The 27797-nt window shown below is 51.0% G+C and overlaps 2 protein-coding genes across 2 annotated transcripts in view; one reads left to right on the top strand and one right to left on the bottom strand.

Moving 5' to 3' along the window:
- The window catches only part of atp2c1 (ATPase secretory pathway Ca2+ transporting 1), a 47650-nt gene extending 30598 nt beyond the window's left edge, over positions 1-17052 (bottom strand). Inside the window, exons 1-4 of the mRNA XM_072393498.1 lie at positions 16950-17052; positions 2729-2833; positions 1730-1846; positions 1091-1180 (exon numbers count right to left, since the gene is read on the bottom strand). Of these exons, the coding sequence (XP_072249599.1) occupies positions 1091-1180; positions 1730-1846; positions 2729-2833; positions 16950-16973 (336 nt within the window). The 5' untranslated portion in view covers positions 16974-17052. The remainder of the gene's footprint in view (positions 1-1090; positions 1181-1729; positions 1847-2728; positions 2834-16949) is intronic.
- A 2199-nt stretch (positions 17053-19251) lies between these two features.
- Positions 19252-27797, top strand: part of pik3r4 (phosphoinositide-3-kinase, regulatory subunit 4) — a 36216-nt gene continuing 27670 nt past the window's right edge. Inside the window, exons 1-7 of the mRNA XM_072393468.1 lie at positions 19252-19523; positions 21844-22573; positions 23200-23333; positions 23542-23752; positions 23926-24315; positions 26722-26856; positions 27439-27660. Of these exons, the coding sequence (XP_072249569.1) occupies positions 21856-22573; positions 23200-23333; positions 23542-23752; positions 23926-24315; positions 26722-26856; positions 27439-27660 (1810 nt within the window). The 5' untranslated portion in view covers positions 19252-19523; positions 21844-21855. The remainder of the gene's footprint in view (positions 19524-21843; positions 22574-23199; positions 23334-23541; positions 23753-23925; positions 24316-26721; positions 26857-27438; positions 27661-27797) is intronic.

The raw sequence follows: 27797 nt of genomic DNA, 5'->3' as shown, positions 1-27797 counted from the left end.
GGCCAGAACCACAGCTGAAACAAGCGGCTCATTTGGGCCAGAACCACAGCTGAAACTAATGGCTCATTTGGGCCAGAACCACAGCTGAAACTAACGGCTCATTTGGGCCAGAACCACAGCTGAAACTAACGGCTCATTTGGGCCAGAACCACAGCTGAAACAAGCGGCTCATTTGGGCCAGAACCACAGCTGAAACAAGCGGCTCATTTGGGCCAGAACCACAGCTGAAACAAGCGGCTCATTTGGGCCAGAACCACAGCTGAAACAAGCGGCTCATTTGGGCCAGAACCACAGCTGAAACAAACGGCTCATTTGGGCCAGAACCACAGCTGAAACAAGCGGCTCATTTGGGCCAGAACCACAGCTGAAACAAGCGGCTCATTTGGGCCAGAACCACAGCTGAAACAAGCGGCTCATTTGGGCCAGAACCACAGCTGAAACAAACGGCTCATTTGGGCCAGAACCACAGCTGAAACAAACGGCTCATTTGGGCCAGAACCACAGCTGAAACAAGCGGCTCATTTGGGCCAGAACCACAGCTGAAACAAGCGGCTCATTTGGGCCAGAACCACAGCTGAAACTAACGGCTCATTTGGGCCAGAACCACAGCTGAAACAAGCGGCTCATTTGGGCCAGAACCACAGCTGAAACTAATGGCTCATTTGGGCCAGAACCACAGCTGAAACAAGCGGCTCATTTGGGCCAGAACCACAGCTGAAACTAATGGCTCATTTGGGCCAGAACCACAGCTGAAACTAATGGCTCATTTGGGCCAGAACCACAGCTTGGAACCGGCCCGATGTGGGCTAAACAACCAAAATGAGACGGTTTTCTGCTGCAACTTGTGATGTGAAACAAACTCACGGCAAAGTTTTACGACTGAAGAAGTTTTAGAGATTTTAATGATCTACTGGTAAATCTGAAGGAATGTCAGCGTCATGGCAACACGATGGCGTGACGCGATTGGTCAGAGAAAATGAAGCGCTTTCTGTCTAACATCCGGCAGGAAAAGCAGCTGAAAACGCTTCATTCATCAGATTTTCTGTGAACACAAAGCATGACGGCTGGAGGCTGCAGAGTCGGAACCTACCACCGTGATGCTGATGGCGTCGTCCAGCTGGTGCATGAGGATGCTGATGACCGCCGAGGCCAGCAGGAGCAGGATGAGCGGATCTTTGAACTGCAGAGAAGAGGAGGTTAGGAGGAGCGCTCTGAGGTGCTCACAGGCTTTAACACGATGCCAAATTCTCCTCGTAGACCTTTGAACGCCTGACATTTAATATGAACCAGAGCCACGACCTTCAGGTCAGATATTTGGACCCCTGCTGTGCTGGAACTCCTCAGTCTGCAGCTCAGCTCTGAGCGGCTTAGAGTCAGAGCTGAAACATCTGCTGAAGGCCCTCAGCCGCCTCCTGTCTCTTTGGCCTGCTTCTCCTCACATCTCTCCCCTCTCTTTCTATTTTTAACCTCCCAGTTGTGCACAGCAGCAGCTGACAGAGCCTCCCTGAGGCAGCTCTCGCCGCTCCGAGCTGAGCCTCTGCTCTGGTTTCTGGTACAATGACCTCAGAAATGACCTTCTGAGTTCTCCGTGTTCAGGCTGCAGGAGGCGGCTGAATGGGAATGTCAGCATCATGTGACCACAGCTGTACAGATGTCTGGAGCCTCTGGGAACACGATTAAAACAACTCTGACAGCTCAGCAGACTGTTTAAAGCCGAAGCTTCTGTTACCTGTGAGATGTATTTCCTCCATAGCGGCTCCTCTTCACCGATGTCGAACTCGTTCCAGCCGTGGTAGGCCCTCCTCCGACTCACCTCGTCGTTGGTCAAACCCGACTGCAGGTCAGCCTGATTAACGAGGTCATCGTTAACATCGTTAACATCGTTAGCATCGTTAGCATCATTAGCATCGTTAGCATCGTTAACATCGTTAACATCGTTAGCATCGTTAACATCGTTAGCATCATTAACATCGTTAGCATCATTAACATCGTTAACATCGTTAACATCGTTAGCATCATTAACATCGTTAACATCGTTAGCATCGTTAGCATCGTTAGCATCATTAACATCGTTAGCATCATTAACATCGTTAGCATCATTAACATCGTTAGCATCATTAACATCATTAACATCGTTAGCATCGTTAGCATCGTTAACATCATTAACATCGTTAGCATCGTTAGCATCGTTAACATCATTAACATCGTTAACATCGTTAACATCGTTAGCATCATTAACATCGTTAGCATCGTTAACATCGTTAACATCGTTAACATTATTAACACTTTCTTTGTCAAAACAAGGTCAACAAATGAAGAAATGGAGGCTGAAGAAGAACCGAATTCAACGAGCGAACAAACAAAAAGAAGCAGATCAGAGGAGAATCGAACACTGTGGCCGGCTGGCCCAAAGCAGCACTTTTAACCGTTTAATTTAAAACAGGCTGTCTGAAGTTAGCCGGCAGCAGCTCCTCTGAGGTGTGAAACCTCTCAGCTCCCATGAAGCCGGACAAACCCGGACGCTTCAGAGGAAAAACTCTGTATTTCTCTCTTTATCAGAGTAAGAACTTTAACTCATTTTTGACCCAATCAATAGATTTAGCTTCGTATGTGACGGTAGTTTAAGTATAAATCTGGACACACCGGCTCAGAGGAAACACACATCAAAGGAATCAACTCATCAGACTAATATCTGGAGTTTCCATCAAGGTAAACACCTGCTGCTCACCTGCAGGACGCACGCTACTTCATTAACCGGGAGTTCACTGGCTTTTCTGGAGGTTAGTACTGGGACCATGGTCTCATCTTCACTGGAGGGTTGGCTCTCGGAAAGCTGCAACACAGGAAAGGAAGCTGTAAGGAAGCTTCAAGGAAACTTCAAGGAAGCTGTAAGGAAGCTGTAAGGAAGCTTCAAGGAAGCTGTAAGGAAGCTTCAAGGAAGCTGTAAGGAAGCTTCAAGGAAACTTCAAGGAAACTTCAAGGAAGCTTCAAGAAAGCTGTAAGGAAGCTGTAAGGAAGCTTAAAGGAAGCTTAAAGGAAGCTGTAAGGAAGCTGCAAGGAAGCTGCAAGGAAGCTGCAAGGAAGCTGCAAGGAAGCTGCAAGGAAGCTTAAAGGAAGCTTAAAGGAAGCTGCAAGGAAGCTGCAAGGAAGCTGCAAGGAAGCTGCAAGGAAGCTGCAAGGAAGCTGCAAGGAAGCTGCAAGGAAGCTGCAAGGAAGCTGCAAGGAAGCTTAAAGGAAGCTTAAAGGAAGCTTAAAGGAAGCTTAAAGGAAGCTTAAAGGAAGCTTAAAGGAAGCTTTAAGGAAACTGTAAGGAAACTGTAAGGAAGCTTAAAGGAAGCTTAAAGGAAGCTGTAAGGAAGCTGTAAGGAAGCTGTAAGGAAGCTTAAAGGAAGCTTAAAGGAAGCTGTAAGGAAGCTGTAAGGAAGCTGCAAGGAAGCTTCCTTGAAGCTGCAAGGAAGCTGCAAGGAAGCTGCAAGGAAGCTGCAAGGAAGCTGCAAGGAAGCTGCAAGGAAGCTTAAAGGAAGCTTAAAGGAAGCTTAAAGGAAGCTTAAAGGAAGCTTAAAGGAAGCTTAAAGGAAGCTTAAAGGAAGCTTAAAGGAAGCTTAAAGGAAGCTTAAAGGAAGCTTAAAGGAAGCTGCAAGGAAGCTGTAAGGAAGCTGCAAGGAAGCTGCAAGGAAGCTTAAAGGAAGCTTAAAGGAAGCTTAAAGGAAGCTTAAAGGAAGCTTAAAGGAAGCTTAAAGGAAGCTTAAAGGAAGCTTAAAGGAAGCTTAAAGGAAGCTGCAAGGAAGCTGTAAGGAAGCTGCAAGGAAGCTGCAAGGAAGCTGTAAGGAAGCTTAAAGGAAGCTTTAAGGAAACTGTAAGGAAACTGTAAGGAAGCTTAAAGGAAGCTGCAAGGAAGCTGCAAGGAAGCTGCAAGGAAGCTGCAAGGAAGCTGCAAGGAAGCTGCAAGGAAGCTGCAAGGAAGCTGCAAGGAAGCTGCAAGGAAGCTTAAAGGAAGCTTTAAGGAAGCTTTAAGGAAACTGTAAGGAAACTGTAAGGAAACTGTAAGGAAGCTTCAAGGAAGCTTCAAGGAAGCTTCAAGGAAGCTTTAAGGAAGCTTTAAGGAAGCTTTAAGGAAGCTTTAAGGAAGCTTCAAGGAAGCTTTAAGGAAGCTTCAAGGAAACTTCAAGGAAGCTTCAAGGAAGCTGCAAGGAAGCTGTAAGGAAGCTTCAAGGAAGCTTCAAGGAAGCTTCAAGGAAGCTTCAAGGAAGCTTTAAGGAAGCTGTAAGGAAGCTGTAAGGAAGCTTCAAGGAAGCTGTAAGGAAGCTTCAAGGAAACTTCAAGGAAGCTTCAAGGAAGCTGTAAGGAAGCTTCAAGGAAGCTTCAAGGAAGCTTCAAGGAAGCTGTAAGGAAGCTGTAAGGAAGCTGTAAGGAAGCTTCAAGGAAACTTCAAGGAAGCTTCAAGGAAGCTGCAAGGAAGCTGCAAGGAAGCTGTAAGGAAGCTTCAAGGAAGCTTCAAGGAAGCTTCAAGGAAGCTTCAAGGAAGCTTCAAGGAAGCTGCAAGGAAGCTGTAAGGAAGCTTCAAGGAAGCTTCAAGGAAGCTTCAAGGAAGCTTTAAGGAAGCTGTAAGGAAGCTGTAAGGAAGCTGTAAGGAAGCTTTAAGGAAGCTTAAAGGAAACTTTAAGCAAACTTTAAGCAAACTTTAAGCAAGCTTTAAGGAAGCTTTAAGGAAGCTTTAAGGAAGCTTTAAGGAAGCTGTAAGGAAGCTGTAAGGAAACTTTAAGGAAGCTTTAAGGAAGCTTTAAGGAAGCTTTAAGGAAACTTTAAGCAAACTTTAAGCAAACTTTAAGCAAACTTTAAGCAAACTTTAAGCAAACTTTAAGCAAACTTTAAGCAAACTTTAAGCAAGCTTTAAGGAAACTTTAAGCAAACTTTAAGCAAACTTTAAGGAAACTTTAAGGAAACTTTAAGCAAACTTTAAGGAAACTTTAAGGAAGCTTTAAGGAAGCTTTAAGGAAACTTTAAGGAAGCTTTAAGGAAGCTTTAAGGAAACTTTAAGGAAACTTTAAGCAAACTTTAAGCAAACTTTAAGGAAACTTTAAGGAAACTTTAAGGAAGCTTTAAGGAAGCTTTAAGGAAACTTTAAGGAAGCTTTAAGGAAGCTTTAAGGAAGCTTAAAGGAAGCTTTAAGGAAGCTTAAAGGAAGCTTAAAGCAAACTTTAAGCAAACTTTAAGCAAACTTTAAGCAAACTTTAAGCAAACTTTAAGCAAACTTTAAGCAAACTTTAAGCAAACTTTAAGGAAACTTTAAGCAAACTTTAAGGAAACTTTAAGGAAACTTTAAGGAAACTTTAAGCAAACTTTAAGCAAACTTTAAGCAAACTTTAAGGAAACTTTAAGGAAACTTTAAGCAAACTTTAAGGAAACTTTAAGGAAGCTTTAAGGAAGCTTTAAGGAAACTTTAAGGAAGCTTTAAGGAAGCTTTAAGGAAGCTTAAAGGAAGCTTTAAGGAAGCTTTAAGGAAGCTTAAAGGAAACTTAAAGGAAACTTTAAGGAAACTTTAAGCAAACTTTAAGGAAACTTTAAGGAAGCTTTAAGGAAGCTTTAAGGAAACTTTAAGGAAGCTTTAAGGAAGCTTTAAGGAAGCTTAAAGGAAACTTTAAGGAAGCTTTAAGGAAGCTTTAAGGAAGCTTAAAGGAAGCTTTAAGGAAGCTTAAAGGAAGCTTTAAGGAAGCTTTAAGGAAGCTTAAAGGAAACTTTAAGCAAGCTTTAAGGAAGCTTTAAGGAAACTTTAAGGAAGCTTTAAGGAAGCTTTAAGGAAGCTGTAAGGAAACTTTAAGGAAGCTTTAAGGAAGCTTTAAGGAAACGGAAGCAAACTTTAAGCAAACTTTAAGCAAACTTTAAGCAAACTTTAAGCAAGCTTTAAGGAAGCTTTAAGGAAGCTTTAAGGAAGCTTTAAGGAAGCTTTAAGGAAGCTTTAAGGAAGCTTTAAGGAAGCTGTAAGGAAACTTTAAGGAAGCTTTAAGGAAGCTTTAAGGAAGCTTTAAGGAAGCTTAAAGGAAGCTTAAAGGAAACTTTAAGCAAACTTTAAGCAAACTTTAAGCAAACTTTAAGCAAACTTTAAGCAAGCTTTAAGCAAGCTTTAAGGAAGCTTTAAGGAAGCTTTAAGGAAGCTTTAAGGAAGCTTTAAGGAAGCTGTAAGGAAACTTTAAGGAAGCTTTAAGGAAGCTTTAAGGAAGCTTTAAGGAAGCTTTAAGGAAGCTTTAAGGAAACGGAAGCAAACTTTAAGCAAACTTTAAGCAAACTTTAAGCAAACTTTAAGCAAGCTTTAAGCAAGCTTTAAGCAAGCTTTAAGGAAGCTTTAAGGAAGCTTTAAGGAAGCTTTAAGGAAGCTTTAAGGAAGCTGTAAGGAAACTTTAAGGAAGCTTTAAGGAAGCTTTAAGGAAGCTTTAAGGAAGCTTTAAGGAAACGGAAGCAAACTTTAAGCAAACTTTAAGCAAACTTTAAGCAAACTTTAAGCAAGCTTTAAGGAAGCTTTAAGGAAGCTTTAAGGAAACTTTAAGGAAACTTTAAGCAAACTTTAAGCAAACTTTAAGGAAACTTTAAGGAAACTTTAAGGAAGCTTTAAGGAAGCTTTAAGGAAACTTTAAGGAAGCTTTAAGGAAGCTTTAAGGAAGCTTTAAGGAAGCTTAAAGGAAGCTTTAAGGAAGCTTAAAGGAAACTTTAAGCAAACTTTAAGCAAACTTTAAGCAAACTTTAAGCAAACTTTAAGCAAACTTTAAGGAAACTTTAAGGAATCTTTAAGGAAGCTTTAAGGAAGCTTTAAGGAAGCTTTAAGGAAACGGAAGGAGGCGGAGACGCGTTCACAGCGCCGTCACGCAACGCCAAATCTAACCGGTTTCACCGCTTTTCTCACGGCTCACTTTAAGCCGCCAAACGAGCCGTTTAAAGTGAAGAAGACCAGCAGAAACAAAGGGCTGCAGAATCTTTTAGAACTTTAAGATTTAACCCAACAAGCCTTTCATTTACAGGTGTGGCCAACATCTGGCTTCTAATAAAACATCTGGACTGGTGCTGTAACCGCAGGGAGCTCCGGTTTCCTGCTCTGCTGGTTTCTAAATCCAGCTGGAGAGCGAAAAGGCAGCCTCCAGGTGAGCTGGTGTTGATAAGGACAGGATCCAAACGGTACTGATCCAGTTCATCAGTCCCATCAACGCAGGACAGAGTTTCTACTTCCTGACAGAGATTTTAAAGTGAAACAGATAGTTTTACCTGAAAGGGCCTCAGTGAAGTCAGCTTTTATCTTACAGACCGGATCCAAACGGTACTGATCCAGTTCTGGTGTTGTTTTTACTTCCTGACAGAGATTTTAAAGTTAAACAGATAGTTTTACCTGAAAGGGCCTCAGTGAAGTCAGCTTTTATCTTACAGACCGGATCCAAACTAACGTTTCCACCTGAGGAGCAGAACAGCCCGTTTAAGGCTCCTCCCTCTGACCTGGAAGCAGCTCCAGAACCCTAACAGAACCTCCTCAGACTGGACCGGGGAGCTCTGGGATACCCACCACATACCGGGCCTGCTGTGCAGAACCTTCCGCTGCAGGGAAAGGAGACTGATCCAGGAGCATAGGGAGCCGGGCCCAGCCGGGCCCAGCTGGACCTGCTGGAGGTCCCAAACCTCCCAGATTAAAGCGCTAAGACTTCACGGCTAAACTCCCTCACTGCGACGGCGCCGACCTGCGCGTTCAGAACCGAACAGTCAGCCCAGGAGTCCGTAAGGTTGGAATATCAGCGCCAGAATATCAGCCGAGCAGCGCCAGAATATCAGCCGAGCAGATCCAGAATATCAGCCGAGCAGATCCAGAATATCAGCCGAGCAGCGCCAGAATATCAGCCGAGCAGCGCCAGAATATCAGCCGAGCAGCTCCAGAATATCAGCCGAGCAGCACCAGAATATCAGCCGAGCAGCGCCAGAATATCAGCCGAGCAGCGCCAGAATATCAGCCGAGCAGCGCCAGAATATCAGCCGAGCAGCGCCAGAATATCAGCTGAGCAGATCCAGAATATCAGCCGAGCAGCGCCAGAATATCAGCCGAGCAGCACCAGAATATCAGCTGAGCAGATCCAGAATATCAGCCGAGCAGATCCAGAATATCAGCTGAGCAGCGCCAGAATATCAGCCGAGCAGCTCCAGAATATCAGCTGAGCAGCTCCAGAATATCAGCTGAGCAGCGCCAGAATATCAGCTGAGCAGCGCCAGAATATCAGCCGAGCAGCTCCAGAATATCAGCTGAGCAGATCCAGAATATCAGCTGAGCAGCGCCAGAATAAGCCGGATCTCTGGTATTTCCCACCTCCTCCCAATATTTACTCAGTCTGACCGACAGAGAGCTGAGACCCAAATGTTCGGTGGCTGACCCGACACCCGAGAGGTGGAGAAGCTCTCATCCAATCAGACGACAACACATTAACCCGGTTAACTAGTATCATTAACTTTTATAGCCAAGTTAGTTAGTTAGTTAGTTAGTTACTTATAGTTAAATACAGAAACAATCAGAGCTCACAGCCAGCAGGACCAGAGCAGGTCCATCCTGATGCAGCGAGGCAGCCCTCATGCACGCACACATGCACACACACACATGCACTCCCACACACATGCACACCCTCACACATGCACACCCTCACACATGCACTCCCACACACATGCACACCCTCACACATGCACGCCCTCACGCATGCACACCCTCACACATGCACACCCTCACACACGCACACACATGCACGCCCTCACACATGCACACCCTCACGCATGCACACCCTCACACATGCACACCCTCACACATGCACGCCCTCACACATGCACGCCCTCACACATGCACGCCCTCACACATGCACGCCCTCACGCATGCACACCCTCACGCATGCACGCCCTCACACATGCACGCCCTCATGCAGAGACTCAAAGGTGGAAACAGGCGAGGAAGCCCTGATTCACGCCCTCACACATGCACGCCCACATGCACACAAGCATGCACATGCACGCCCACATGCACGCAGTCACACACATGCACACCCTCACACACACACACACACACGCACACATGCACGCCCTGATGCAGGGACTCTCAGAGGTGGAAACAGGTGAGGCAGCCCTGACGCCCACACACGTGCACGCCCTCACACGTGCACGCCCTCACACGTGCACGCCCTGAACACTGCATCGTCAGCAAAAGCCGATCCGTGTCCCGTCTGAACCACAGTGGGAGCAGAACGGTTCTGAGAGTCTTTATGAAAAAACACAAACTGCTCATCAGTCCTCATCATTTATGATGAAACATCTGAATAAAACCCAAACGATAGAATCTGGATGAAGAACATCGCTGAGACGCAGAAACTCTGACAGACTCAGAGGATTTTACACATCACCACTCTGCTCAGGTGCCTTCACCTGTCAGGAGGCTGAAGTCAGCAGCCCGGGTTCATCTGGACTCCTCAGAGCAAACGTCCTTCCTCTGCTCTACAGAAGCGTCCTGAGAGCAAAGGAGCTGAGAGGATTGTGTCTGATTAGCAGCTGGAGCTCAGAGGAGCTTCCTGCTGCTGGATCCTCAGTCTGCCCCCTGGAGGACAGGAGGGCAACATGCTCAGGAGGGCAAAGGTCACCAGGTCAGATTCAGAGGAGCTTCCTGCTGCTGGATCCTCAGTCTGCCCCCTGGAGGACAGGAGGGCAACATGCTCAGGAGTGCAAAGGTCACCAGGTCAGATTCAGAGGAGCTTCCTGCTGCTGGATCCTCAGTCTGCCCCCTGGAGGACAGGAGGGCAACATGCTCAGGAGGGCAAAGGTCACCAGGTCAGTTTCAGAGGAGCTTCCTGCTGCTGGATCCTCAGTCTGCCCCCTGGAGGACAGGAGGGCAACATGCTCAGGAGGGCAAAGGTCACCAGGTCAGTTTCAGAGGAGCTTCCTGCTGCTGGATCCTCAGTCTGCCCCCTGGAGGACAGGAGGGCAACATGCTCAGGAGGGCAAAGGTCACCAGGTCAGTTTCAGAGGAGCTTCCTGCTGCTGGATCCTCAGTCTGCCCCCTGGAGGACAGGAGGGCAACATGCTCAGGAGTGCAAAGGTCACCAGGTCAGATTCAGAGGAGCTTCCTGCTGCTGGATCCTCAGTCTGCCCCCTGGAGGACAGGAGGGCAACATGCTCAGGAGTGCAAAGGTCACCAGGTCAGATTCAGAGGAGCTTCCTGCTGCTGGATCCTCAGTCTGCCCCCTGGAGGACAGGAGGGCAACATGCTCAGGAGGGCAAAGGTCACCAGGTCAGATTCAGAGGAGCTTCCTGCTGCTGGATCCTCAGTCCGCCCCCTGGAGGACAGGAGGGCAACATGCTCAGGAGTGCAAAGGTCACCACGTCAGTTTCAGAGGAGCTTCCTGCTGCTGGATCCTCAGTCTGCCCCCTGGAGGACAGGAGGGCAACATGCTCAGGAGGGCAAAGGTCACCAGGTCAGATTCAGAGGAGCTTCCTGCTGCTGGATCCTCAGTCTGCCCCCTGGAGGACAGGAGGGCAACATGCTCAGGAGGGCAAAGGTCACCAGGTCAGTTTCAGGGGAGCTTCCTGCTGCTGGATCCTCAGTCTGCCCCCTGGAGGACAGGAGGGCAACATGCTCAGGAGTGCAAAGGTCACCACGTCAGTTTCAGAGGAGCTTCCTGCTGCTGGATCCTCAGTCTGCCCCCTGGAGGACAGGAGGGCAACATGCTCAGGAGGGCAAAGGTCACCAGGTCAGATTCAGAGGAGCTTCCTGCTGCTGGATCCTCAGTCTGCCCCCTGGAGGACAGGAGGGCAACATGCTCAGGAGGGCAAAGGTCACCAGGTCAGTTTCAGAGGAGCTTCCTGCTGCTGGATCCTCAGTCTGCCCCCTGGAGGACAGGAGGGCAACATGCTCAGGAGGGCAAAGGTCACCAGGTCAGTTTCAGAGGAGCTTCCTGCTGCTGGATCCTCAGTCTGCCCCCTGGAGGACAGGAGGGCAACATGCTCAGGTCAGTTTGATTTATTCTGGAACAAAGCCGAGTCCAGCTTCATGAAGGCGGTTCTTATGATCTGAGAGCTGTGGCTGCACCTCCACAAGGAAGTGAATCACCTCAGGAACTGAGATGTAAAAGATATGAAAGCTTACAGGAAGGCAGCAGGAGGAGCCACAGAAGCAGGAAACTACCTGCACAATCAGACCGGCACGAGCTGTAAAACCGGAGAGAAGTTTCCCAGCATGCTTCAGGAGCACCAGCAGCACCAGCAGCACCAGCAGCACCAGGAGCACCAGAAGCCCTACGGCCAACGCAGCAGGTGAGGAGACACGGGACTCAGATTAGGCTCAAAACACTGAAGAGAGGTGTAACCACGGTGATGAAACTGTTCCGCTTCATAAAAACAGGACACCTGAAATGAAACTCTGCTAAAACGCAACGAATAAATGTTCCTTAAGAGGACTTCTGTCAACATTAAGCTGTGTCAACACTTTAGTTTTCCTCCCTGAGAGCAAAGCAGCGGCCGAGTGAGGAGAATAACCACAGAGCAGCTTCAAAATCATTTGACTGTTTGTCCAAATATGCAAAAAACAACCAAGCAGAAGGAAAAAAACAAATGAAGTCGTATTTCTGAGTCAAACTGCTCTCTACAGCTCAAACTCTGTCCAAAAGGACCTTCCTCAGCACCAAGATTCTTCAGATTCTTCTGTTTTCTAACACCCAACGAGTCGGATTTCCTGCTTATAAACGTCTGGTTAGTAAAAGGAGCTAAACTTCTCTCACCTGCTGCTGTTGGAGCATTAAATCTCCTTTTACCAACAGAGTTTCTGTCTGATTCTGAGGCCCACAGATATGGAACATGCTCCTGGATGAAGAATATTCTGAGAGGCTGGCTGGAAGGAAGCAGGAAGAACTCCTTAAACTCCCTCTGACAGAGCCCCGCCCTGTTAGAGGCGTGGCCCTGTTTACTCAGGCTTTCACAGCCGCTCTCCACGAGGTGTGGAAACAGAAGGCTTCAGGGAGGATGACGAATGGCTGCTGGGGCTGATAACTGCTAACTGTGACCCCCGAAGGTCCGATTCATCAGCAGCTCAGACCAGCTGCCAGCTGCCAGAAGGACGACATCCACCCTCTGATCTAATGAGAGGCAGCAACAAACCACAGGGAGACAAAGTAGGTCAAACTCAAACAGAGGAGCTGACTTAATTAGCAGGAGAAAGGAGAGTCTGTGCCCCGAGTCCGAGCCGCTTTACAGCCACAGGTTCGTGCTTCCAGCCCTTCACACATTAAAAGGTGAGCCGCTGGCTTCCTGCCAGGCTCTAAACACTGGTTCTGGTTAGTTCTGGCTGTGTGTACAGAACCAGAGGAACCCATATACAGAACCAGAGGAACCCATGTACAGAACCAGAGGAACCCATGTACAGAACCAGAGGAACCCATATACAGAACCAGAGGAACCCATGTACAGAACCAGAGGAACCCATATACAGAACCAGAGGAACCCATATACAGAACCAGAGGAACCCATATACAGAACCAGAGGAACCCATGTACAGAACCAGAGGAACCCATATACAGAACCAGAGGAACCCATATACAGAACCAGAGGAACCCATATACAGAACCAGAGGAACCCATGTACAGAACCAGAGGAACCCATATACAGAACCAGAGGAACCCATGTACAGAACCAGAGGAACCCATATACAGAACCAGAGGAACCCATATACAGAACCAGAGGAACCCATATACAGAACCAGAGGAACCCATGTACAGAACCAGAGGAACCCATATACAGAACCAGAGGAACCCATGTACAGAACCAGAGGAACCCATGTACAGAACCAGAGGAACCCATATACAGAACCAGAGGAACCCATATACAGAACCAGAGGAACCCATGTACAGAACCAGAGGAACCCATGTACAGAACCAGAGGAACCCATATACAGAACCAGAGGAACCCATGTACAGAACCAGAGGAACCCATGTACAGAACCAGAGGAACCCATATACAGAACCAGAGGAACCCATATACAGAACCAGAGGAACCCATGTACAGAACCAGAGGAACCCATGTACAGAACCAGAGGAACCCATGTACAGAACCAGAGGAACCCATAAGAACTGCTGGGCCTCTGCATGAATGAATGGAAATGGAACGATGGGGTAAAGTTATTGCATTCGAGCTGAATCAATGCGTTTGGCACCAGGGCTGAGTGGCATAACGATGCCCCCGAACCCAGCCGATAGCCTCAAACGCTCTGCCCCCGAACCCAGCCGATAGCCTCAAACGCTCTGCCCCCGAACCCAGCCGATAGCCTCAAACGCTCTGCCCCCGAACCCAGCCTATAGCCTCAAACGCTCTGCCCCCGAACCCAGCAGATAGCCTCAAACGCTCTGCCCCCGAACCCAGCAGATAGCCTCAAACGCTCTGCCCCCGAACCCAGCAGATAGCCTCAAACGCTCTGCTCCTGAACCCAGCCGATAGCCTCAAACGCTCTGCCCCCGAACCCAGCAGATAGCCTCAAACGCTCTGCCCCCGAACCCAGCCGATAGCCTCAAACGCTCTGCCCCTGAACCCAGCCGATAGCCTCAAACGCTCTGCCCCCGAACCCAGCCCATAGCCTCAAACGCTCTGCTCCTGAACCCAGCCGATAGCCTCAAACGCTCTGCCCCTGAACCCAGCCGATAGCCTCAAACGCTCTGCCCCCGAACCCAGCCGATAGCCTCAAACGCTCTGCCCCCGAACCCAGCCGATAGCCTCAAACGCTCTGCCCCCGAACCCAGCCTATAGCCTCAAACGCTCTGCCCCCGAACCCAGCAGATAGCCTCAAACGCTCTGCCCCCGAACCCAGCAGATAGCCTCAAACGCTCTGCTCCTGAACCCAGCCGATAGCCTCAAACGCTCTGCCCCCGAACCCAGCAGATAGCCTCAAACGCTCTGCCCCCGAACCCAGCAGATAGCCCCAAACGCTCTGCCCCCGAACCCAGCAGATAGCCTCAAACGCTCTGCCCCCGAACCCAGTCGATAGCCTCAAACGCTCTGCCCCTGAACCCAGCCGATAGCCTCAAACGCTCTGCCCCCGAACCCAGCCGATAGCCTCAAACGCTCTGCCCCCGAACCCAGCCGATAGCCTCAAACGCTCTGCCCCTGAACAACAGCTGCTTCTTATCCCGTTCCACAACATTTCATCCAAAAGAAGAACAGTAACCGTGTTAAATAATCAGCAACAGAATACTGACCATTAGTTATAATCAAGTTAGAGGGTCTCATGATGTTAGTTTGACTGGTTTCCATGGACAGGATCTGGAGGTGCGGTCGGGGGGAGCCTCAGGGTCACAGCTCTGCTCTCTGCAGATGATGTGCTTCTGTTGGCTTCTTCAGGTCACGACCTTCAGTTCAGAGCCGGGATGAAGATCTGAGGCCCTGGTTCTGGACCCTCCGGGTCGGTGTGAGTCTCTGCCTCAGCTGGAAAATCCTTTGAGTGGACCTCCTCAGCCTGAGGCCAACCTGAGCCCAACCTGAGCCCAACCTGAGCCCAACCTGAGCCCAACCTGAGCCCAACCTGAGCCCAACCTGAGCCCAACCCGAGCCCAACCCGAGCCCAACCTGAGCCCAACCTGAGCCCAACCTGAGCCCAACCCGAGCCCAACCCGAGCCCAACCTGAGCCCAACCTGAGCCCAACCTGAGCCCAACCCGAGCCCAACCTGAGCCCAACCCGAGCCCAACCTGAGCCCAACCCGAGCCCAACCTGAGCCCAACCCGAGCCCAACCTGAGCCCAACCCGGGCCCAACCTGAGCCCAACCTGGCTGCTCTCTGAGCTCACAGCCAAGTGGTCCGAAACTAAAGTGGAAACCAACCGGAAGAAGGTGAAATCTCTGCCAAACGACGTAAAACCGAGTTGCTGCTCCCGTAAAGACGGATGCTTTACGAACTTTCCTCCACGGAGGACCGGCTGAGCTGCCTCCATCTTCCCCTCAGTCTGTGGTTTGGCTCTTCTCATCCCAGCAAATGGTTCTGACAGCGATGTGAGAGGCTGAACCCAGCAGGATAAATGAGCCACATGCAGAGACTCTGAAGCTTAATGACTTCAACAGGAGCTGATTTATTCAGGCTGATCCAGATCACTCAGAAAAGATCGATCTGATGCATTAGAGGCTGCAGACGACTGCCTGCTTCCCTCATTCTGAGCTCTGATTCCCCACATGAGGAGCCAGAGGCGCCACGAGATCCAGGAGCTTTACATCCACAAGAGGGCCGGTGTTTAAAAAAGAGACACTCACACAAATCTATTTCTTTACATATATTTATATTCAAATTTCCTGGAACCTTTAAAGTGTCCTGATCAACAGTTCTGCAGCTTTCTGAAGCTCTTTCACAGTTTCTCTGCTTTTTCCCTCATCTTCAGTCCTTGTTCCTGAGCATTTTCAGTGTTTTTTCTTTGTTCAGCCACTTAACTTTAACCTTTGAAGCATTCAGGCAGAAAAAAGGCTCCTAACTCAAGGGATGAACCAGTGTTGTGTCGACACAGAACAGACAACTTAGCAAAGAAGCCATTTTAAACTGGATCTTTAGGCACTTTGTCACAAAGACACATCATTTGTTCCCATTTCTTTAGCTGCATCTATGAAAAACAGCAAAGAAAACACAGTTTGACAGACAGAAAATAGGATTTCTGCAGCAACAAGGTGATTCCCAAAGAGCTATTAGCTGAAAACTTGGCATATCTCAGCATGGTGTGCAGTGTGTCCTTAAAACATTTGAGGAAACTGGACAAGTGGAGGACAAAAGAAGAAGTGTCAGGCCTAAAAAACTATCTCCAGCAGATGAACAGGATCTGAAAGTGATGTCCTTAAGAAAGAGGAAAAAATCCAGCTGTGACCTGACAGGACCTGAGAGATGCATCTGGACCTTCAGCTGATCCATCTACTGTTGGCCCAAGCCTCATCAGAAATGGGCTCCATGGAAGGGTGGCTGTCAAGAAGCCGTTCTTAAGGAAGGGAAACAGGGAGAAAAGGCTGAGCTGTGCCAAATGACACAAGAAGTGGACTGAAAATCAGTGGCAACAGGTCTTATGGAGGGATGAATCCTCCCCAGAGCCCGGACCTCAACATTATTGAAGCAGTGTGGGATCATCTGACAGAGAACGGAACAAAAGGCAGCCCACATCCAAAGAAGAGCTTTGGGATGTCCTTCAAGAAGCCTGGAGAACTATTCCTGAAGACTCCTTAAAGAAATGACAGAAAGCTTGTCTCAGAGGGTTCAGGCTGAGTTGGAGAATAAAGGAGCTCAGACCAGAGATTCACTTTAAAGCTGCTGAGAACTGAGAAAAACTCTGTTTCTGCCTCAGATTCTGGGTTTAGGTTCATGTTTGAACATGTTTCAGTGAATCTCTGCAGCTGCTTCCTGTTTTTATATATAAATTATAAAGAAATTAAGCTGATCAGGACTTTTAAAAAGTAAAGTGTATATATACAAAAAACTTAGTGTTACTGTGAGAACTCCACATTACATCATTTTTTCATAAAATAGCTGAAATCACCACCGACAGCATCACTTTAGCCGCTGTTAGCTTAGCTACATCCACCGCCGGCTAGCTAACAGCTAACAGGCGGAAGAAGGACACAGTGGAAGCATCAGAGGCTCCTCATTCAGATTAAAAGCAAAAACAGCTCATCCCGCCGTCCCCCGACCACCTGAGGCCATGTCAACAAGCGGCAGTGCCCCCCCCAGGGGCTCACTGCCGCCAGTGTCTCCCCGGCGTCAGCAGCGGGCTAACAGCCGACAGCAGCGCTCCGCACCGGGAGGAAACTCACCAAACAAACCGCCGCGGCCGCTCATCTGCCGCCGGAGCTCTGATCGGTAAAAACGGCTTCGTTTCCGGAGCAGAGAGCTCGGTTCTGGGCCGGAATCAGTCTTCGTTCTTAGGGCAAAGTCCTCATGTGTCAAACTTACCAACAGCTCCCGTTTCTTCAGCATCTTCCGTGAAATCCCACCGCGGAACCTTCCTCTCCGAGGGAGCAGAGTCCACCATGTTATCTTCACTGCCGCGCCACTTCCGGTCAATGTTTCAAAATAAAACCAAGCCGTAAAGCCTTCACTTTAAATATATATATTTATTTTGATAAATATTTAACAAGATAAATCACAGCTGTCATATTTTTAACTACTATTAAAACAACTTAAAACGTTAAGAAAAAAATGGACCATAGATACATATTATGATGATTCAATAAAACCGAAAAAAAGTGTTTTCAAATTTAAATACATCAGACAATCAAGTCCCTCATGAAATTAACTTGTGTTTTCGGAAGTTCCGGTTGAGAGGCATTAAATATCTTGACAGAACAGAAAAAAATGATCAATTTGAATTTAAAGTCTTGCTCACAGAGCCTCTGAAGCAACACGAGTGATTTTTTTAAAAGTAATCTTATTTAGTGAGCTCAAATTAAAACCAAGATATCAGGGCCCTGAAGTTTGGTGACAGCATTAGAAAAGAAAATCAAGTTGTACGTAAACATGGGGCCATTTATAAAGATATCCTGACAACACTTGCATTGGAAGTACCATGATCCCATTCTGTCGATATCAGGAGTCAGATTGCTGTAAAGAAGCTACATGCTCACAAACAGAGCTCCTGAATTCCTGATAACTGAAATGTCTCAATCCTGTGCACAAAAAAAAATAAAGAACAGAAATCTACCGACAGGCAGCAGGAAGTCTTTTATTTTGGAATGATACTTTGTCTTCCGGTCAGGTTTTGGCTCGCTTGCCGGCAGCTCTCGTGCGCTGCCAGAAAGTTCCTCAAGCTCCAAACAAAGATCGTGTGTCGCTGCGAAGATGACTCACTCATCTACGAATAGCTGTCATTTCCACTCGAACTTCTCTGATCTTTCTATCTGTTGCTTCCACAAGCTGCTGGATGAGGGGTTCACTTCATTTTTCACACACTGCTTCTGTGTTTTGTCTCAGTTTCTGTCCCATAAAAAAGAAACAATATAATAATGTCATGTGTTCATCTGAGGTGTATCTACTGAAACAAAGACACACGGTCCCCACAAGACACATAAACAAACACACGGTCCCCATAAGACACATAAACTAACACACGGTCCCCATAAGACACATAAACAAACACTCGGTCCCCATAAGACACATAAACTAACACACGGTCCCCACAACACACATAAACAAACACACGGTCCCCACAAGACACATAAACAAACACACGGTCCCCATAAGACACATAAACTAACACACGGTCCCCATAAGACACATAAACAAACACTCGGTCCCCATAAGACACATAAACTAACACACGGTCCCCACAACACACATAAACAAACACACGGTCCCCATAAGACACATAAACTAACACACGGTCCCCATAAGACACATAAACAAGCACACGGTCCCCACAACACACATAAACAAACACACGGTCCCCATAAGACACATAAACAAACACACGGTCCCCATAAGACACATAAACTAACACACGGTCCCCATAAGACACATAAACAAACACTCGGTCCCCATAAGACACTTAAACAAACACACGGTCCCCACAACACACATAAACAAACACACGGTCCCCACAAGACACTTAAACAAACACACGGTCCCCACAACACACATAAACAAACACACGGTCCCCATAAGACACATAAACAAACACACGGTCCCCATAAAACACATAAACAAACACACGGTCCCCATAAAACACATAAACAAACACGCGGTCCCCATAAAACACATAAACAAACACACGGTCCCCATAAGACTAGTTGTATTCACTGAGTTTTATCTCCTGCTGAGCAACAGATTTAAAATGGTGTCAGACCTTCTTTTCTTTCCTTTTCTGTTTTTCACACCAAGCTGCAGAACTGACTGGAAAAATGATTTCATCAGCAGCATCAGCCTGAACTACAGAAAGGAAAAGAAACTAAACATCCAGAAATATGTAAACAAACAAAAGAAAATGTCTACATTTGCACGTTTAAATGTTTTTTCTGTTTATATTTCCACATTATTTAAGTTACATATCCTTTCATACATTCCTCTTAGTATTACTGCCTTTATTTATTAATTTATTATCGCCAAACTGTGTAAAAAGGCTTCTGTCTGCAGTAGATCGCGTTGCTTTTTTTAATGAGGAGTGACTCATCTGTTCACCAGACGATCTATTCAATAACCAGAGCTGGCCAGCAGGGGCGCTGCAGCACATCTTCTCCCGTTTCCGCTGTGACCCGGATTCACAACACCAGCTGGACACGGGTAACTGCTTAGCTCACGGGCTCAGGGATCCAGGCTGACAGTTTTGTTCAGAGCTCACGGTTCCGGTCATATAACCGAAGCGGGTAGTTTCGGTGTCGTTAGAGGAAGAAGACGGCGGAACGGCTGCTGCATCTAACTCACATGAAGACGTTAAATCAGCTGAAGTCTGACGCCTTTAGCAGCCGTTAGCAGCGTCACAGGAAGTCGCATCGACTGGAGCTGAAACAAGAGTCCCGTGACCAACAGCAGCTGGTAAACATCACCATCCCGAACTATCAGCTTTATCAGAAAGGAAAGTTTCAGCCTGATCTTAAAGGTAGAGAGGCTGTCTGCTTCCTGAAGCCAAACTGGCAGCTGGTTCCACAGAGAGGGGCCTGATAACTGAAGGCTCTGCCTCCCATTCTGCTTTTAGGGGCCTGATAACTGAAGGCTCTGCCTTCCATTCTGCTTTTAGGGGCCTGATAACTGAAGGCTCTGCCTCCCATTCTGCTTTTAGGGGCCTGATAACTGAAGGCTCTGCCTCCCATTCTGCTTTTAGGGGCCTGATAACTGAAGGCTCTGCCTCCCATTCTGCTTTTAGGGGCCTGATAACTGAAGGCTCTGCCTCCCATTCTGCTTTTAGGGGCCTGATAACTGAAGGCTCTGCCTCCCAGTCTGCTTTTAGGGGCCTGATAACTGAAGGCTCTGCCTCCCATTCTGCTTTTAGGGGCCTGATAACTGAAGGCTCTGCCTCCCATTCTGCTTTTAGGGGCCTGATAACTGAAGGCTCTGCCTCCCATTCTGCTTTTAGGGGCCTGATAACTGAAGGCTCTGCCTCCCATTCTGCTTTTAGGGGCCTGATAACTGAAGGCTCTGCCTCCCATTCTGCTTTTAGGGGCCTGATAACTGAAGGCTCTGCCTCCCGTTCTGCTTTTAGGGGCCTGATAACTGAAGGCTCTGCCTCCCATTCTGCTTTTAGGGGCCTGATAACTGAAGGCTCTGCCTCCCATTCTGCTTTTAGGGGCCTGATAACTGAAGGCTCTGCCTCCCATTCTGATTTTAGGGGCCTGATAACTGAAGGCTCTGCCTCCCATTCTGCTTTTAGGGGCCTGATAACTGAAGGCTCTGCCTCCCATTCTGCTTTTAGGGGCCTGATAACTGAAGGCTCTGCCTCCCATTCTGCTTTTAGGGGCCTGATAACTGAAGACTCTGCCTCCCATTCTGCTTTTAGGGGCCTGATAACTGAAGGCTCTGCCTCCCATTCTGCTTTTAGGGGCCTGATAACTGAAGGCTCTGCCTCCCATTCTGCTTTTAGGGGCCTGATAACTGAAGGCTCTGCCTCCCATTCTGCTTTTAGGGGCCTGATAACTGAAGGCTCTGCCTCCCATTCTGCTTTTAGGGGCCTGATAACTGAAGGCTCTGCCTCCCATTCTGCTTTTAGGGGCCTGATAACTGAAGGCTCTGCCTCCCGTTCTGCTTTTAGGGGCCTGATAACTGAAGGCTCTGCCTCCCATTCTGCTTTTAGGGGCCTGATAACTGAAGGCTCTGCCTCCCATTCTGCTTTTAGGGGCCTGATAACTGAAGGCTCTGCCTCCCATTCTGCTTTTAGAAACTCTGGGAACCACAAGGAAACCTGCAGCCTGAGAGCAAAGTGCTCTGTTGGGGAAATATCCAACTGTGAGATCTTTAAGATGTGATGGAGCTCGGTCATTAAGAGCTTTATATGTGAGGAGAAGAATCTTAAATTCTATTCTGAATTTAACAGGGAGCCAATGAAGAGAAGCTAAAACTGGAGAAACATGATCTCTGCTGTTAGATCTCATCAGAACTCTGGCTGCAGGGTTTTGGATCAGCTGGAGGCTTTTCAGAGAATCTGTGGGACAGCCCAATAATAAAGAATTACAGTAGTTCAGTCCTGAAGGAACAGATGCATGGACTAGTTTCTCTGCATCACCCTGAGACAGGATGGTCCTGATTTTAATGATATTACGAAGGTGAAAGAAGGCAGAAACTGTTTTATATGGAGTCAGAGGGCAGATCCTGGTCAGAAATAACTCCAAGGTTCCTCACTGTAGAACTAGAAGCCAAAGAAATACCATCCAGAGTAACTATATAACTAGACAGTTTAGGTCTAAAGAGAACAACTTCAGTTCGTCTGAGTTTAGAAGCAGAAAGTTCTGAGTCATCCAGGTCTGTATGTCTTTAAGACAGGCTTGTAGTCTGACCAACCTGTTGGTTTCATCTGGTTTCATAGATAAGTACAGCTGAGTATCATCAGCATAACAATGGAAATTTATGCCATGCTGTCTGATAATGTTACCTAATGGAAGCATGAATAAAGTAAAAAGAATCGGTCCAAGCACAGAACCCTGAGGAACTCCATCATGCATCATTAGCAGGCTTTATGCCCTGCTGTCTGATGATGTTACCTGATGGAAGCGTGTTGTTCCATTTCTCTGCTGGAGCAGCATCTTCCCTCCACCCAAAACACCACCAGGAGCTGTTTCTCCTCAGTCTCAAACGGGTGGAGCTGTGGCTGACTCCCCTCTCAGGGAGCATCCAGGTGTTTAAATGGTGGTTCTTTCTGTTCCAGACGTGAGGCGTGATGGGGAACCAGCTGGCCGGCATCGCGCCCTCTCAGATCCTCTCTGTGGACAGCTACTTCTCAGACATCCACGACCACGAGTACGACAAAAGCCTGGGCAGCACTCGCTTCTTCAAGGTGGCGCGGGCCAAGCACCGGGAGGGCCTGGTGGTGGTGAAGGTCTTCGCCATCCAGGACCCGTCGCTGCCGCTGACCAGCTACAAGCAGGAGCTGGAGGAGCTGAAGATCCGGCTGCACTCCTGCCAGAACTGCCTGCCCTTCCAGAAGACCTCCCTGACGGAGAAGGCCGCCATCTTGTTCCGCCAGTACGTGCGGGACAACCTGTACGACCGCATCAGCACGCGGCCGTTCCTCAACAACGTGGAGAAGCGCTGGCTCGCCTTCCAGATCCTCAACGCCGTCGACCAGGCGCACAAAGCCGGCGTTCGCCACGGAGACATCAAGACGGAGAACGTGATGGTGACCAGCTGGAACTGGGTGCTGCTCACCGACTTCGCCAGCTTCAAGCCCACCTACCTGCCGGAGGACAACCCCGCCGACTTCAACTACTTCTTCGACACGTCCAGGCGGAGGACGTGCTACATCGCCCCCGAGAGGTTTGTGGACGGAAGCATGTTCGCCACCGAGAGCGACCAGAACACGCCGCTGGTGGACCTGACCAACAACAACCAGAGGAGCCGAGGGGAGCTGAGGCAGGCCATGGACATCTTCTCTGCAGGTAGGGCTCACCTGGAGGAGGCCTCAGTTGCAGGAGGTGCACCTGCTGCAGGAGGTGCACCAGGTGCGGCACCTGGCAGCGGCACCTGGCAGAGGCCCCTGGCAAAACACCTGCCAGAGGTTCCTGGCAGCGGCACCTGAAAGCGGCACCTGCCAGAGGTCCCTGGCAGCAGCACCAGGTGCGGCACCTGGCAGTGGCAGCGGCACCTGCCAGAGGTCCCTGGCAGCGGCACCTGGCAGAGACCCCTGGCAGCGACCCCTGGCAGCGGCACCTGCCAGAGGTTCCTGGCAGCGGCACCTGGCAGCGGCACCTGGCAGCGGCCCCTGGCAGCGGCCCCTGGCAGCGGCCCCTGGCAGCGGCACCTGGCAGCGGCCCCTGGCAGCGGCCCCTGGCAGCGGCCCCTGGCAGCGGCACCTGGTAGCGGCACCTGGCAGCGGCCCCTGGCAGCGGCCCCTGGTCCTTTAACACCCACAAACACCAGATGTACATTTGCTGATCTCAGGTTGAGGTTCATCTTTAATGTAATGACCCCGTGAGCTGCTCTGGTTCTGGTTGTGGCTTTTAAACCTGTTTCTGTGTAAGGTGTTTTGATCTCAGCGGTTCTGACCCGTTCTGACTCTGTTCAGGATGTGTGATCGCCGAGCTGTTCACGGAGGGCGTTCCTCTCTTCGACCTGTCGCAGCTGCTGGCGTACCGTAAAGGCCTCTTCCAGACGGAGCAGGTCCTCCTGAAGATCGAGGACCGCAGCATCCGGGAGCTGGTAACCCCCCCGACTTCTTCTTCTGTGGCAGTGAAGCGTAGCTCAGTGAAGTGTGATGTAGAACCAGTTAGAGTCTGAAGCCCGGGGACCTGCAGCTGGACCCAAACAGAGATCTATTTGAGCAGTTTAAAGGTCCGACTCGGACTTGTTTTGGGGCTGAGCTGCAGAGTCTGAGCTGTCTTTAAGGAGTCTGGTGTCCTCCCCTCAGGTGGCTCAGATGGTCCAGCGGGAGCCGGAGAAGCGTCTGACTGCAGAGGAGTATCTGAAGCAGCAGCGAGGCAAAGCCTTCCCCGACATCTTCTACACCTTCCTGCAGCCCTACATGGCCCAGTTTGCCAAAGAGACCTTCCAGTCTGCAGACGAGCGCGTGCTGGTGATCCGCAAAGACCTCGACAACATCCTGCACAACCTGCGGGGAGGTGAGCTGCAGGAGGTTCTGAAGCTCTGCAGGAGGTTCTGAAGCTCTGCAGGCGGTTCTGAAGCTCTGCAGGGGGTTCTGAAACTCTGCAGGAGGTTCTGAAGCTCTGCAGGAGGTTCTGAAGCTCTGCAGGAGACTTTGAAGCGAGGTTTCAGCGCCGTGTCTCCCCTCCAGGTTCTTCCTCCTCGCCGCAGGACGGCGCCGACAGCGTGCTGAGCTCACGGGAGGAGCAGGGCCTCATGGTGCTGGTGTCCGTCATCACTTCCTGTCTGCAGACGCTGCACTCCTGCGACTCCAAGCTGGCGGCGTTGGAGCTCATCCTGCACCTGGCGCCCCGGCTGGGCGTTGACATCCTGCTGGACCGCATCACGCCCTACCTGCTGCACTTCTGCAACGACGCCATGCCCCGCGTGCGCGCCCAGGCCGTCCGGACCCTGACCAAGGTGCTGGCGCTGGTGAAGGAGGTGCCGAGAAACGACGTCAACATCTACCCAGAGTACATCCTGCCCGGCATCGCCCACCTGGCCCAGGACGACGCCACCATCGTCAGGCTGGCGTACGCAGGTCAGTGGCACGCCGTTCGTAGGTCAGTGGCACGGCGTTCGTAGGTCAGGAGCACGGCGTTCGGAGGTCAGTAGCACGGCGTTCGTAGGTCAGTAGCACGGCGTTCGTAGGTCAGGGGCACGGCGTTCGTAGGTCAGGAGCACGGCGTTCGGAGGTCAGTAGCACGGCGTTCGTAGGTCAGTAGCACGGCGTTCGTAGGTCAGGGGCACGGCGTTCGAAGGTCAGTAGCACGGCGTTCGGAGGTCAGTAGCACGGCGTTCGTAGGTCAGGAGCACGGCGTTCGCAGGTCAGTGGCACGGCGTTCGCAGGTCAGGAGCACGGCGTTCGTAGGTCAGGAGCACGGCGTTCGTAGGTCAGTGGCACGGCGTTCGTAGGTCAGTGGCACGCCGTTCGCAGGTCAGTGGCACGGCGTTCGTAGGTCAGGAGCACGGCGTTCGTAGGTCAGTAGCACGGCGTTCGTAGGTCAGGAGCACGGCGTTCGCAGGTCAGTGGCACGGCGTTCGTAGGTCAGTAGCACGGCGTTCGTAGGTCAGTGGCACGGCGTTCGTAGGTCAGTAGCACGGCGTTCGTAGGTCAGAGGCACGGCGTTCGTAGGTCAGGAGCACGGCGTTCGTAGGTGAGGGGCACGGCGTTCGCAGGTCAGGGGCACGGCGTTCGTAGGTCAGTGGCACGGCGTTCGTAGGTCAGTGGCACGGCGTTCGTAGGTCAGTGGCACGGCGTTCGTAGGTCAGAGGCACGGCGTTCGTAGGTCAGGAGCACGGCGTTCGTAGGTCAGTGGCACGGCGTTCGTAGGTCAGTGGCACGGCGTTCGTAGGTCAGTGGCACGGCGTTCGTAGGTCAGTGGCACGGCGTTCGTAGGTCAGTGGCACGGCGTTCGTAGGTGAGGGGCACGGCGTTCGCAGGTCAGGGGCACGGCGTTCGTAGGTCAGTGGCACGGCGTTCGTAGGTCAGAGGCACGGCGTTCGTAGGTCAGGAGCACGGCGTTCGTAGGTGAGGGGCACGGCGTTCGCAGGTCAGGGGCACGGCGTTCGTAGGTCAGTGGCACGGCGTTCGTAGGTCAGTGGCACGGCGTTCGTAGGTCAGTGGCACGGCGTTCGTAGGTCAGGGGCACGGCGTTCGTAGGTCAGTAGCACGGCGTTCGTAGGTCAGTGGCACGGCGTTCGTAGGTCAGAGGCACGGCGTTCGTAGGTCAGGAGCACGGCGTTCGTAGGTGAGGGGCACGGCGTTCGCAGGTCAGGGGCACGGCGTTCGTAGGTCAGTGGCACGGCGTTCGTAGGTCAGTGGCACGGCGTTCGTAGGTCAGTGGCACGGCGTTCGTAGGTCAGGGGCACGGCGTTCGTAGGTCAGTAGCACGGCGTTCGTAGGTCAGTAGCACGGCGTTCGTAGGTCAGTGGCACGGCGTTCGTAGGTCAGTGGCACGGCGTTCGTAGGTCAGGGGCACGGCGTTCGTAGGTCAGTAGCACGGCGTTCGTAGGTCAGTAGCACGGCGTTCGTAGGTCAGGAGCACGGCGTTCGCAGGTCAGGGGCACGGCGTTCGTAGGTCAGTGGCACGGCGTTCGTAGGTCAGTGGCACGGCGTTCGTAGGTCAGGGGCACGGCGTTCGTAGGTCAGTAGCACGGCGTTCGTAGGTCAGTAGCACGGCGTTCGTAGGTCAGTGGCACGGCGTTCGTAGGTCAGTGGCACGGCGTTCGTAGGTCAGGAGCACGGCGTTCGTAGGTCAGTGGCACGGCGTTCGTAGGTCAGGGGCACGGCGTTCGTAGGTCAGTAGCACGGCGTTCGTAGGTCAGGGGCACGGCGTTCGTAGGTCAGTAGCACGGCGTTCGTAGGTCAGGGGCACGGCGTTCGTAGGTCAGTGGCACGGCGTTCGTAGGTCAGTGGCACGGCGTTCGTAGGTCAGTGGCACGGCGTTCGTAGGTCAGGGGCACGGCGTTCGTAGGTCAGTAGCACGGCGTTCGTAGGTCAGTAGCACGGCGTTCGCAGGTCAGGAGCACGGCGTTCGTAGGTCAGGAGCACGGCGTTCGTAGGTCAGGAGCACGGCGTTCGTAGGTCAGGAGCACGGCGTTCGCAGGTCAGGAGCACGGCGTTCGTAGGTCAGTGGCACGGCGTTCGTAGGTCAGGGGCACGGCGTTCGTAGGTCAGTAGCACGGCGTTCGTAGGTCAGTAGCACGGCGTTCGCAGGTCAGTAGCACGGCGTTCGTAGGTCAGTAGCACGGCGTTCGCAGGTCAGTGGCACGGCGTTCGCAGGTGCTATAACAGGAAGATATGAACCCAGTATGTGTTGAAAGGTTCATTTTAAATCATTTTAAGTAATTTCAGCCCGACTGGGACCAGTTTCTCACTCAAACAGACTGAAGTTCCCTGATCCGTCTCATTTAAAAACTGCAGAAAACTTTGTCTTCCGCCCAGAAAACATCGCCCACCTGGCAGAGAGCGCGCTGCGCTTCCTGGAGTTGGTTCAGGAGAACAACGTGAACACGGAGCAGGACCTGAGCGGCGAGGACGCAGAGGAGGCCAACCACCCCAACGAAAACTACGACTCAGGTAGGGCCCCAGAGGGCGAGCGTCCTGCCGCTGGCTGGAGTAGGTCAGGAGCCGCTGGCCGCCACTGGCTGCTGCCGCTGGCTGCTGCCGCTGGCTGGAGTAGGTCAGGAGCCGCTGGCCGCCACTGGCTGCTGCTGGCGGCCGCTGGCTGCAGCTGGCTGGAGTAGGTCAGGAGCCGCTGGCCGCCACTGGCTGCTGCCGCTGGCTGCTGCCGCTGGCTGGATTAGGTCAGGAGCCGCTGGCCGCCACTGGCTGCTGCTGGCTGCTGCTGGCGGCCGCTGGCTGCAGCTGGCTGGAGTAGGTCAGGAGCCGCTGGCCGCCACTGGCTGCTGCCGCTGGCTGCTGCCGCTGGCTGGATTAGGTCAGGAGCCGCTGGCCGCCACTGGCTGCTGCTGGCTGCTGCTGGCCGCCGCTGGCTGCCGCTGGCTGGAGTAGGTCAGGAGCTGCTGGCCACCACTGGCTACTGCTGGCGGCCGCTGGCTGCAGCTGGCTGCCGCTGCCGCTGCTGGCTGCCGCTGGCAGCCGCTGGCTGCTGCCGCTGGCTGCCGTGGCGGCGTGACCAACTCCCTGCTTTCCCCTCAGAGCTGCAGGCGCTTCATGAGATGGTGCAGCAGAAGGTGGTGACGCTGCTCAGCGACTCGGAGAACATCGTGAAGCAGTCGCTGATGGAGAACGGCATCACGCGCCTCTGCGTCTTCTTCGGCAGACAGAAGGCCAACGATGTGCTGCTGTCCCACATGATCACCTTCCTGAACGACAAGAACGACTGGCACCTCCGGGGCGCCTTCTTCGACAGCATCGTGGGTGAGCAGCGGGTTTCTGTCTCACCCGGTTTCTGTCTCACCCGGTTTCTGTCTCACCCGGTTTCTGTCTCACCCCGTTTCCTGTGTCTCACCCTGTTTCTGTCTCACCCTGTTTCTGTCTCACCCTGTTTCCTGTGT

The sequence above is a fragment of the Leuresthes tenuis genome, unplaced genomic scaffold (assembly GCF_036924035.1).
Source record: "Leuresthes tenuis unplaced genomic scaffold, fLeuTen1.0.hap1 SCAF_10, whole genome shotgun sequence".
NCBI lineage: Eukaryota > Metazoa > Chordata > Actinopteri > Atheriniformes > Atherinopsidae > Leuresthes > Leuresthes tenuis.
The sequence above is the reverse complement of the archived record's forward strand: the minus strand, read 5'-3'. Positions and strand labels throughout refer to the sequence as shown.